Source organism: Thunnus thynnus, chromosome 2 (genome assembly GCF_963924715.1).
Source record: "Thunnus thynnus chromosome 2, fThuThy2.1, whole genome shotgun sequence".
Lineage (NCBI taxonomy): Eukaryota > Metazoa > Chordata > Actinopteri > Scombriformes > Scombridae > Thunnus > Thunnus thynnus.
Window position 1 is genome coordinate 24,613,862 of NC_089518.1, and position 12,103 is coordinate 24,625,964.

Here is a 12,103-nt window from a genome sequence, read left to right on the forward strand (position 1 = left end):
TCTTCCTTCATCCAACTTTCCTTGTTTCGTTCCTTTCATCTTCCTCATTATCCCCCTCCTTCCACTTTCTCATCCCTTGCATCCTTCTTCATTTCCCCCTTCTCCTTCCCTATCCTTAAATATTCTCCTTGAATCTTTCTCTTATCCCATCCTTTCTTTCTTCCCAACTTGTTTGTTCTTCCCTTTTCTTAATCTCTATTCCTTTCGACCATTTACCATCATCACTTCCTGTTCTCCTCCCTACTCCTTCCCTGCCCCTCCCCACCTGCAGGACGATAAGGAGATCGACCTGGAGCACCTACACCGCCGGGTTAACAGCTTGTGCACCGAGGATGAAAGCCCCCACAAGCAGTTCTCCACCTCTTCCGTCGATTTAACACCCCTTGATATGGATGCGCTGCCTGCCGCACGCCAGGCACTCGAGCAGATCAGCGATTTCCGCAACACCCACATCACCACCACCACCTTCATCCCTGAGCAGATCCAGACCCTCAGCCGCAGCCTCTCTGCCAAAGCTGCTGCTGGATTTTCCGCTGGTTTCGGTAGCAGTGGCGGGGGCGGCCTCCAGGACCACCGGACTGGAGGGGTGGGCCCTTTCAGGCAGAGGGCCCCCAACGGTGGCTTCTTCCGCAGCCCCATTAAAACAATGTCCTCCATCCCCTACCAGCCCACAGGTCCAGGACCCAACTTTGGATATGGCAATGATCCAGACAGGGGCACTTCCATATGAGGGGTTGCTAAGGATATGGTTGGTTTAGGAGGAAGAGGAGGAGAAGGAAAAAGAAGAGGGGAAGCTGGTTAGAGTCGGTCATTGGGTGGTAAAACAAATACATTATGTCTAAGCTAAAAAGTCAGAAGATAGACATCTGTGTACATAGGAATCTTTATGTTTTGAGTTTCTGCTTGGGTGTTTCCAGGGGTATCCATTTTGTATGTGGAGAAGACGAAGGAGGTGGAGGTCTGTTGGTGCATTCCTTATCCTCCTGCAAACCATGCTGGTGAGGTGCAAAAAGGGAAGGGGGCTGTGGGGTGGGGTGGGGTGGGGTGGGGGCTTGAATCTTTGCTTTATTGTTGTTGTTCTTGTGATTGTTTGGGGGATTATTTTGGGGGATATGTGTGAAATGGGATCTTTTTTATTGTTTCTGTTTTATGATGTGAGGACGTCTTCATGTAATGGAGATGTACTGAGATGACCTGACTCCTATTACTGTCTAAACCCCACTTATGAGGGTTTATTTTACTCTGCTCCGACAACAGGAAACACTCGTATGTTCTCGTGAGCTCCCGGGCTGCCTTTGGTGGATGACTAGTGGTGCTTTAGCCATGAAACAACTCCAAGGGGCTTAAACCAATAAGCAATTATGGGGCAGTTATTTTATGAAGGCATATAAAACGTATAGTTTTGTCTGTAGCCCTACATACAGCAGCCCCTTGTAGTTTTGAAAAGGCACCATCTCAGCGATTATAGGAAGATTCCTCTACTTCACCAGTTTTACTCTGCCTTTTCACTATGTCCGGAGTCCATACTCAGTTTTCTCTTCTCTGGTGTTATTTCACCAATACCTGGGGTTCTAAATGTGTAGTCATCTCCAAGATGGTGTCCACACGGTGGCCTGACTAGACCTAAGACTTTACAGCTGAACAAATGCTGACACCCTCCTGGTGCATCGGTCTGAAAACTATTGAAATGCCATGACAGTGCAACAATATGACACTGTAGAACCAACAGTCTGGTGCGTCAATCTTAAACTATTTCTGCCATTTTGGTGCATCAGCTTGAAACTGTTTTCACCATTCTGTGATGCACACTAAAGACTCTTTGTCAATCCCACTGCACTGCACCAGTGCCCACAGACCTGTAAGTGATTGTATGTAGATCTGACCTTTTCTTTTCTCACCTGTACTGTGCTATCTGCTTTTCAAGTCAAGGTGAGATCCTCTAATCAGACTCTCAGAGGGATAGTTATAAAGGGATGATACAAAAAACAACCTAAAGAAAAAAAAACATAAAAGACAAACTGAAAGACTTCAAAGCTTACGCTTATTATATGTCTTTTATTGAATTTTGTTTTTGAAAAAAATATTTTAATGCGTGGAATGTGTTTTGGTCAGGAAGTACAAAAAATAACATTGTTCTGAGCTGTCTACTTGTTTTTTTTCTCTCAGCAAACTTTGAAAAACTGCTAAAATGAGTGCTGTAGTCTCTGTTTTTGCATCATTACATCATTCAAACTTTTATTTTTGATTTTTCTTTGTTTTGCTTAATTTCAGTGCTCCCATGGCCCGGATGTTTAAAAGATAAAAGCTCATTCTGTAAGGTCACGTCATGTTCGAGTTCATTAATCGCGTCTTATCAGGTTCAAGTGGAGTTGATTTTGTGTTGAGGAGAAGCCATTGCAACAGCATCTTCAGAACAGGCCTTATATGTCAACTAGCTAGCTGTACCCTCATGATTTCCAGTCAAACCCAAAATATCCCAGTCTACTGGAAATGTTTAAGAGCAGCAAATCAATGGTTGTGCTTTAGAGTCATGGGAATGTCATGAAGAGTCAACGGCCATGAGAACCCAATGGCTGCCTTTTATGAGATGAGTCCGAAATATACTTCTATTTCATGTCTATAATGTTAAGGGTACTGTTTATATAACTTGTTTTTTTTAAAGTGCCAATTAATTAAAATGAGACCATTAAGGTGCATTTTGGGGGGTGGGGACGGGGAACGGTACATTAAGAGCATTTAAGGAATATTTTGTGGATTAGGGGTCGGGGTGGTAAAATGGAACCAAACCTTTTTCACTAACACTGTATTAATAATTGATAATGTTAGTTGTTTAGAACAAGTTTTCAGTTTGTTATCTTTAAGAACTAAAATCGCAAAATGTTGTGCGTAGAGAACTCAAGTCAAGCCAGAGTGTTTTGAAGCAAGCATTCTTAGGTGTTCTTTTCTTATATTAGGCTACAGTATGGCTATTGAATGACAAATAGGACACAGACATTTAAAAAGTTTTATTTAGTATAATGAAAGAGACATTATAAAAAAAATGTATATTTTACATGTTGATGCTATTTTTGTTTAACAAAAAGAAAAGAGTATATCATGATGAGCTTTAGCGTTGAGTTTAGCAGTCACATTACTGCATTTGGGTTTCCCTTGTCCCGCCCATGATCAACATAAACACATGAACACAAACTCTTTGCTTTTCTCATGTCATCCTGAGTTCATTTTATTATTTGCTGGCTAAATAACAAAAAGTGGCAAGTTAATTAAAAAGAAAGCATGCACAAACTTGCTGTTGCGCTATCTGTTAACATTTTTAATTTCATACATAGAACTACAGGATTTACTTGATAATTTTCAAAAATTTATGATGTACAGTATTTAATATAGGCCTATTTTGTTGTATGTGTTGCATATTATTCAAAACTGAACAAACTGGGGCCTCTGTTACAAGTGGCAAAGCTTTCTGTGTATAATTTGTCTAATAAACAGGTTTTCTACAGTGGGATGGTATTTGTTGTCTTTGCTAATCTAGAAGACTAGATTTGAAAGGTGCTCGAATTAACTTTGTAGAGGTATTTTATTTTAGCTTTCCTGAGCTACGTTCAAATTTATTATAAAATTGCAGTCACCTGACCCCTTAAAATTAGAATTTCAGAAATATTATAACAGCAATCCGTCATCAAGAATGGTCATAATTGATGCAGCAGAGGCCGAGATGCCCTGACTTTTAGTCCCTACAATGGGTCAAGCTTCAAAACCACTGGATCCTACACTTCCCATAATGCAACATGATACCATTTCTTTGTGTGACCTTCGATACCTGGCCCACCCACGTCTTTTGTGATCCACTCCCCCAGGTTGTAACTCGGGCTCACCTGTTTTTGAAGTCTCCAAACCCAAACTGAGATAACCTTGATTACATTAATAAGGGTTCATTTAGAAAGCTTCCAGAGCCACAGAAGTCATTATACAACTGTTTTTTACAGGCTGAGTAGCCTTCCCCATGACATGTTAAATGATCTTGATGTGTAAAATCAGTGGAGTGCTTTCACAGATTATAAAAGAATACGTTGACATCTTCCTTTTATAGACAAAGTGTCCGATGTTCTTGTATCTTACGAATGAACTCAATGCAACATTTTCTCAACCAGTTTACAAGAATACAAAATGTTTTGCCAAAGTTACAATAATTTTGGTTATTTCACATGTTTTTTTTTTCTTTGTGTTCCTCTTACTGGTTTGAAGTACTCCATGTATCAGTCCAAGTTTAGCAGGATTTGAATCAAAATGTGTTGAAAGTTGTGAGGTTGTTTGCTTATGTTGCCAGGACACTGTCAATCACATCTGATCAAACTACGCCCAGGTGAAGCAGAACAGGTGAGTTTTGAGTGTTAAACTCAGGTAAGCAGGTAAGTAGGAGTGATCTTTTTTTCCAAACTGCAATTTTTATCATCACTTATTTAGTTCTGAATACTTAATATTACAGAGAAATTTGAAACCAAGTTTTCAGGAGCTTTAATGTGGATTCTCTCTTTTCTTGTCACTTTCTTTGTCTATTATTATTAAATTAACTTTTGTCATTTAATTTATGTGATGTCAGAGAAGAAACCAAAATGATCATTCAAAAGGAAACATTTCTCAAAAATATTCCAGTAGGCCTAACTAACCTAGTCTTTGTGTAACTCTGTCCTGTTATATTTGAAAGCGCCAGTTGGCCCAGAACAAATACACAAATAAAATTGATTAATGCCAGCAGGGTGTCTTTTAATTATGGATGAACTTACTTACTTTTAACTGTGAATTATTAAACATAATGGAAACAAAGAGGGAATGTGGATGTAAATTTAAGGGAAAAATACGAATACCAACCTTAATATTTTTAAAAGGGTATTGATGACTTGAGATGATTTTCTGTGCAGAATAGAGTTTAAGTTCAAGCATGAGCTAAGCTTTTGTGTCTTTCACTTCAAAGGCTTGCGTACTGCTGTTAACAGCTGGATAGACACACTGCTGAGACTTACTGATGTCAAGTTCAGTGGAGCAATACTTTGCAGTTTCCTTTTTAGCCAGCGAGTGGCGCTGTTTAGCTCCTCCAAATGCCCGAGATCTTCCTCTAGCTCTCTTTCAAACTTCAGTAATTATGTGCTTCATGACAAGATGAATGACTGGTAGATATTGCCCAAATCATGTAAAATAATGGAAAAAATTAAACTATCAAAAATGTATTGTGCTTGAATTGCACTTGATACAACTGAGGAAAAAGACTTACCTGACATGAAACTTCTTATGATCATAATCCCCACAAGTCAAAGAAAAGACAACATTCTCCATCTTCATGTAGCCTCGTCATTATCCACATTTTTCCTCCAGTTATTTTCCTCATTCAAGTGAATGGCAGTGTGTGTCCAAACTTTTGACTTGTACTGTGTGGCTAAAGTCATCTTGCCCTCCTTGGGTGAAAATGAACCTGCATTTAAAATGTTTTGAATCAGTGGACTAGCAGCCAGAGTCAGTTCAGACAGACTACTTTGAGACTACTTTGAGTAGTGGAAGAACTATCTTTATTTCTACTATGTTTCACTTATTGTTACTTCAGTTGGAGAATTGTTACTTCACTGTGCAGAATGATGTATGTGCAGACTTTAACACTTGAAGGCTGTTTTCACTTTCATCTGCTTAAGGGGGAAAAGTTTCTCTGTGCAAAAAATCTGAGTTTATACCTACAAGCATGATTTGTGGCATCACAACTAGTTTGGAGCCAATCCTGGTCCAGTACGTAACTTACACAAGTGTGATGTGGAGACCTGAAGCCTCCAGCATACAAACACTGAATGGACTTTTCAGCGAAGTAGGAGACATCTTGTGTATTTGACTAGTCAAGTACTTGACTTTTAAAACTAAAATTATTAACATATTCATAAACTCTGGACTCTGGGGAGAGATGGAGTAGATGTAATTTTCAGAAGTTTTAATTAGTTAACTGAACTTTTTTTGTGGAAAAACCAGTCAGATACAAATGATTATTCCAAGCAGAGGATTTTTATATGTTTTAAACAGGTGTAGAGGGGATCTTTAAGTAAAAGTAGCAACACAACAATATAGAAATCCACCATTTCAAGTGAAAGTAGCCTACTGCATTCACGATTTTACTTTAGTAGAAGTACAGAAGTATTAGGAGCAAAATGTATTTAAAAGTATCAAAAATGTTATTGGATTAGTACTTTTGCATCAACATGAAAGAGGCCTTTTAAACGGGATGTTAATTTTTATATATATTTTCATCTATAACAATCCATCATACTTTGTAAGTTGATCAATGTTGATCCTCAAAGTTACTTGTAAATTGTAGCTAAAGCTGTCAAATAAATGCAGATGAATAAGAGACCTACTAATTACTTATTTATAATATTTTCCCTCCCCAGTACAGCACTTGAGGAAGTGTACTTAGTTACTTTCCACCATTGTCTAAAGTAAATTACACTCAATAATGTTATGATCTTGATTTTTGTCAGGTTTGTTTGGAAAACTCATAAAGTTTGGAGACAAGTAAGTTCCCCTGGTTGTGCTAATTTTAGTTTCCTGATACATTTATACTTAATGAGCACTTCACCTAAAACTATACCAGATCTGGATTTAGTGAATTTAGGAAAGGCTTTAGTAAAGTTTAGAAATCCCTGTCCGGCTCCCCTCGCTCCAGTCTCGTGCCCGTCGCGCCCCGGTCTCCCGGGAGATGGGAATGAGAAGCGGCAGCACGCAGACTCCTCTCGTGCATTGGAATGGGAGCCCCCTCCTCTCCCTGGAGGAGCCCCCCAGGCGTGACCAATGGAACATAGAGTCTCTATTGTGGCTGCGACACTTTAATAATCGCCAGCTACAATATCCAACCTGTCGGTAGCTTCAGGAGCCCGGCCCGGCCCGTTGGATGGGGCACTTGTAGGTGGGAAGAGGGGGCGAACGCTCGGCGCCAGACCTCTAGCCCACAAGACGTCCTCATGATGAATACATGAATAAAAAATAGAAAAGATTGATGTCGGTTTATCTCTGAAATTATGGGATTTTACCCACATATTATGTCTCCCCAGTTTCGAATTAGTCTTCAGGAGACTCGTCTTTTCAGCCAATGGACCAAAACCTTTCTAACAATTCTTACTTAGCTATATCAGAGTTGTGATGTTTAATTGATAGGGTCATAGCCTACTGCTTATAATGCCGTTTTTATCTGGTCTTAATGTGTGATTACGCTATTTAATGTTTCCGGCAAAAGGCTGGGACTGGGCAGAAGTAACAGGTAGCTGGTCTATCTTTGCCCATTTGATAATTGTGCCTCATATACATTGGGCTACTGTATTTAACATATAGCTGCAGGCTTCTTATTCTAAATCGGCCGTGTCAATTAGGTTAAATTGCCAATTTCCACCCAGTAATTAGTCCACTGTTCATTTGCCAGGTTAGGCCTAAAGTTTGCATCTCAGTAAACATGGTTGCTTTGATCAGTAGACTGCAGGTGGTTTGCTAAACAGCTATAATTTGTCCAAAGTTTATTTTTTCTTCCTTTATGTAGTTTCATTTCAATTTATTGCCAAATCGCTCACTGAAATATCTGACAATGAGATGAAAATTCAAGATGAAGACAGTTAAAAGTTGCATTGGTACAGGTTAAGTAGCCTACACACTAAGTTCTTTCTCTCTGTGTGCGTGCGTGCGTGTATGTGTGTGTGTGTGCTCACTGCCCTTCAGTTGCAAATGCGCGCCACATACAGTACAGCTCGTGTCTGTACGGAAACAGTGTTGAGCGCGAGACCTCTGCTCATGTTTCCGTAGCCTGTGAAGCCCTTTTTACCGACAGGGCGTTCCGAGAGTTGGATCAAAAGGTTTTAGACCCGCCACAAAAGAAAAATGGAAACTGGAGATGATCTTAGAATGAATGAATTGACAATGAGCGCGCGAGCCCCAGGAGCCGCACTTTTTTTTTTTTTTGGCATCTTTTTTTCACCTGCCTTTTGGTCAAGCTTTATATTCAGCCCCAAACTTTTTTTTTTTTTTGGTGAAGCTTTCCTCCCTCAACTTTACTATTTCTATAACGTATTCCTTGCTTTTTCTGTCACTGTTGAGGAATGGATTATTTCCTAAATTTAAAAAATCAATTGTGCCTGTTTTAAGACGAACTCTGAACCTTTTGGAGAAAAAACATTTTATTAAATTCTGTTTCTTTTAGTAATATTACCCAATAGTGACTCTAATCAGTCTGTGTTGATTTGAACTTTGGAGTTGGGGGTTCTGGTGGAAAACTAATCTGTGACATAAACTTAAACGAAGCCTCTTACACCGAGGATAACAGTTTAGACAGCTGAAGAGGGCAAATTAACCCTTTTCAACCTTTTCTGCAACTCTGTTTCCTCCCCCCTCCCCTCTCTCTGTCATGCCTAGATGTACGAGACACGCGGACAGGTAGCAATTTTGTCCCATCTGCACAAGTCTCGCGCTGTCCACGCTCCTTATCTCAAACCGCCACCTCACCAAGCACGTGCGTCCTGTGGGAGGTTCCCCTTACCTCCCTTGCGTTAAACACTCCTTAAATCGTAATGTTATCATAAACAGTCCGGCTTCGGGGGGCCGTAATCACCTCTCTCGGGCTTTACCAAGACTTCTCATTGGACGTCAACACGCGACCAGCGCGAGGAGGGGGGCTCCCAGACGCGTGCCGCTTTTTAAACCGACGCTGCGCCTTGAGACACCAGAGAAGGAGTCCTGCACGCGACAGTAGTGATATTCACACAGTGCGACAGCCTAACAGTGCGTGCCTCCAAGAACTTTTTTCTAATATTGTCACTCGGTTCGACTTCAACAACCTGTTGAGGTTTTTTTTGGAAACATGGATGTCCTAAGTGTGGAAAACTGGGGCAAAGGCGCACGAGAGGTGGCAGTCCTCGACTCACGGCAGCACAGCCCGAGAGTAGTAGAGGGGAGGGGAGGGGAGCAGCACCTCGAGGAGTCCCGCTACGAACCTGGACTGACGCTCGTGGACAGCGGCAGTGACCCACGCGCCTGGCTGGCTCCGGTGCAGCCTTCTGGCACCTGCGCGGCACACGCCACTTCACCCGACTACCTGCGGCACTCGCCTTGCCCGAGCATTGGCTCCTATCACGGTGAGAAACCCTGCTTTTGAGTCTCATTTTGGACATTTTTTTCAAACGACAACACATGCAACAGGCAACCCGGGTTTACAGGGATAAGTCTGCATGCAGCCCTCTAAACGTTGTAAACAGGCAGAAAGAACATTGAGTTTCTTTACAGAGCTTGAGTATAAAGTAACCTATAGCCTAGATATTTTATACAATCAAAACATTGTCATGAGGTTGATTATCAAGTAAGAACAGTCATAAGAGTATATAGTATAATAGGTTATTGTCAATCCTGATCAGTTGAATAAATTTCTGTTTTCATTTTCCAGAGAGTGGCTCCCCGGGGTCCTCGGGTCATCCCAGCCCTCCCAGCTACAGAAAAACTGCCAAGAGTCTCTCGTCTTCTTCGCTCAAAGTCAGAGAGCTATGCCGTCTAAAAGGCACGCTCACCGGACCCGAGGAGGACGCTTCCACGAGACAGAGAGCCCCGTCCAGCAAACCGACCAACGGGGTCCAGAAGCAGAGGCGCGTGGCCGCCAACGCGCGCGAGAGGAGGCGGATGCACGGGCTTAACCACGCTTTTGACGAGCTGCGCAGCGTCATCCCGGCGTTTGACAACGACAAAAAGCTCTCCAAATATGAAACTTTACAGATGGCACAGATTTACATCAACGCCCTGGCTGAGCTGCTCCAAGGTCCGGTCTCCTCCTCCAGCAACAGCAACAACGACATCTCCAACAATAACAACTCGCCAAAGTGTGACGTTATGCTTTCGCCCACCGTTGGTTTTGACGGGGTAAAGGACAGGGCTTCCCCGTCCCCTACAACCTGTAGGACAGCCGCGGCTGTGCCCGCCTCAGGTGGAAACTTACCTGTTCACATCAGCGGGATGCCTTTCCGCTCCTCCTTCGACGACAGTTCGTTTTCCGCAATGGTTGAAGAAGCGATGTGTTCGCCTTCTCCTTCATCGTCCGCACAGGCCAGCAGTTCGCTCGCAGCGATCGGAGGTGGAAGGAAAGCGTCTCCCCGGAGCGACGGAGAGTTTTCCCCGCACTCACACTTCAGTGACTCGGATGAAATAGTGATGGAGCTCCACTCAAGTGAAGAAGATGATCTAACAGAACTGAAACTACCCAGCCACCACCACCATCACACGGTTTCTTTCTAAATAATTAAAAGTAAATATGAAATAGACTATTTTAAAGGTTCACATTAGCCTACAACAATATCTTATCAGTAAACCGTGTCAATCACCTGCAGCCTCTGTTATTAACAAAATGCATTTTTAAGAGGATAGAAATGTTCACTTCTTCAAAGTCATTCTGGGTTTTTATCAATAATTCTATTTTATCAACTTGTTGCATAGTCTAAAGATTATTTTTTATGTGAGATAGGCCTAATTCGGTTCTGCCAATAAATTTATAGGCTATAGCCTATAATTTTCCAGTTTCCATGGATACGTGGTTGGAAGACCCCTCTGCCATGTCGCGCGCAGCACTGCCATGGGTATCTCCCACGTCACTCCAACCAAAAAGTCTTCCACAAAATCATACCTTTAATAATAATGTACATTTTTTTCTTTTGTAGTTATAAGTATCTTGATTTTTGTTGTGATTTATGTTTTTATTTGTTAATTTGTTTGTATAATGTATTTTGTTTTGCAACTTCAAAAGTTCATGATGTGCACTTTAAAGTATACAAGCCAGAGGCTTGAGAAATGCGTTTTGTTTTCAAACCATAAAACAATATTGTTTTGCTTTGTTTGCTAGTGTAGTACTGCCAATTCCATACAAATAGCCTATTTAACGTAGCCATCATTGCTGCCTTCTTTTGTATTTTGTTTTGTATCTTGAGATGAACTTGTGTGTCTTTTGCTTTCACTGGATGAGATTAATTGACATGTAGCCTATTTATTGCTGATACGTTTCATTGTTTCGCTTTTTATAACTCTGTAGTTCAATTTGTTGAAAAGGCTATAATTTTGCCATTCATTGTTGTTAATTTGATTTTGCGAATAAAAAAGCAAACGAACATTTCCTTGTCTAGTTGTTTCCATGTAGCCTACCTCTCACAGATTACTTTATCTTATCAACTATTGTTTTTAAAAAATAAAAAAAATGTATATTCTTATCATAATCTTCCCTTTCCAGTTATAATAATATTATTATTAATAATAATGATTACAATAATAATAATCATCATCATCATCATAATGGTTTTATGATGGTTTGTAAATAAAGTCAGTTAGGACTGTTAACTAAACAGGCTATGGCGTCTAAGCTATTGTAGCAACCATTATAAATAAATAAATAGGATAATAATAAGAAAATAATAAGAATGATAATAGTATATATTGTTAATTATTATTATTATTGTTATTGTTATTATTATTATTATTATTATTATTATTATTATTATTATTATTATTATGCCTATTTTTTATTTATTATAATGTAAAAGTAAAAAATAAAGGTGATAAATGTACAGTAGATGTGTGAATCTGATTACAGAAGCTGTATAACGAAATCTGCATCAGTTTACAAGAGTATTTAAAAAGTGTAAGTCAGCAAATGAACATAAGGCCTAACTCAGAAGGCCTGACTGAAAGTTTCTTTTTTACGACCAAAGTGATATAGGGGAAAATATCTGAACCCCAAACCGCATCAATAGGCTTATTTCCATTTAATTAAAGAAACGTTCAACATCTGATCTCCTCTTATGTAATTTAGAGTAAACTAACGGCGGCGTGAAACGTGTCCAACACGCGCTCGCTCGCCATATGCTGCAGGTGCACGCGCCCCCTGGCCTGCAATCCTGTGATTGAGTGTCGTGATCTGCAGCATCTTCCACAAGTTTGTCGCGGGAAACGCTGCATTAATTTATAACCCAGTGTTGTTTTCTTACAACAAACTTCTCCTCTGCGAAATGTTGTTTTTTCCTGAACTGGTGCCATGTCGTTCCTTTGGTGAATACCAGATTTG

At 40.5% G+C, this 12,103-nt stretch overlaps 2 protein-coding genes across 2 annotated transcripts in view; both read left to right on the top strand.

Annotated features, from left to right (window-relative positions):
* The window catches only part of grid2 (glutamate receptor, ionotropic, delta 2), a 229,831-nt gene extending 226,344 nt beyond the window's left edge, over positions 1-3,487 (top strand). Inside the window, exon 14 of the mRNA XM_067612160.1 lies at positions 272-3,487. Coding sequence (XP_067468261.1) covers positions 272-730 — 459 coding nt within the window. The 3' untranslated portion in view covers positions 731-3,487. The remainder of the gene's footprint in view (positions 1-271) is intronic.
* A 4,148-nt stretch (positions 3,488-7,635) lies between these two features.
* atoh1a (atonal bHLH transcription factor 1a) lies at positions 7,636-11,100 on the top strand. Its single transcript, XM_067612189.1, has 2 exons — positions 7,636-9,146; positions 9,452-11,100. Exons 1-2 carry the CDS (start codon positions 8,873-8,875, stop codon positions 10,288-10,290), a joined length of 1,113 nt encoding a protein of 370 aa, XP_067468290.1. The 5' UTR covers positions 7,636-8,872; the 3' UTR covers positions 10,291-11,100.
* Positions 11,101-12,103: the final 1,003 nt, after the last annotated feature.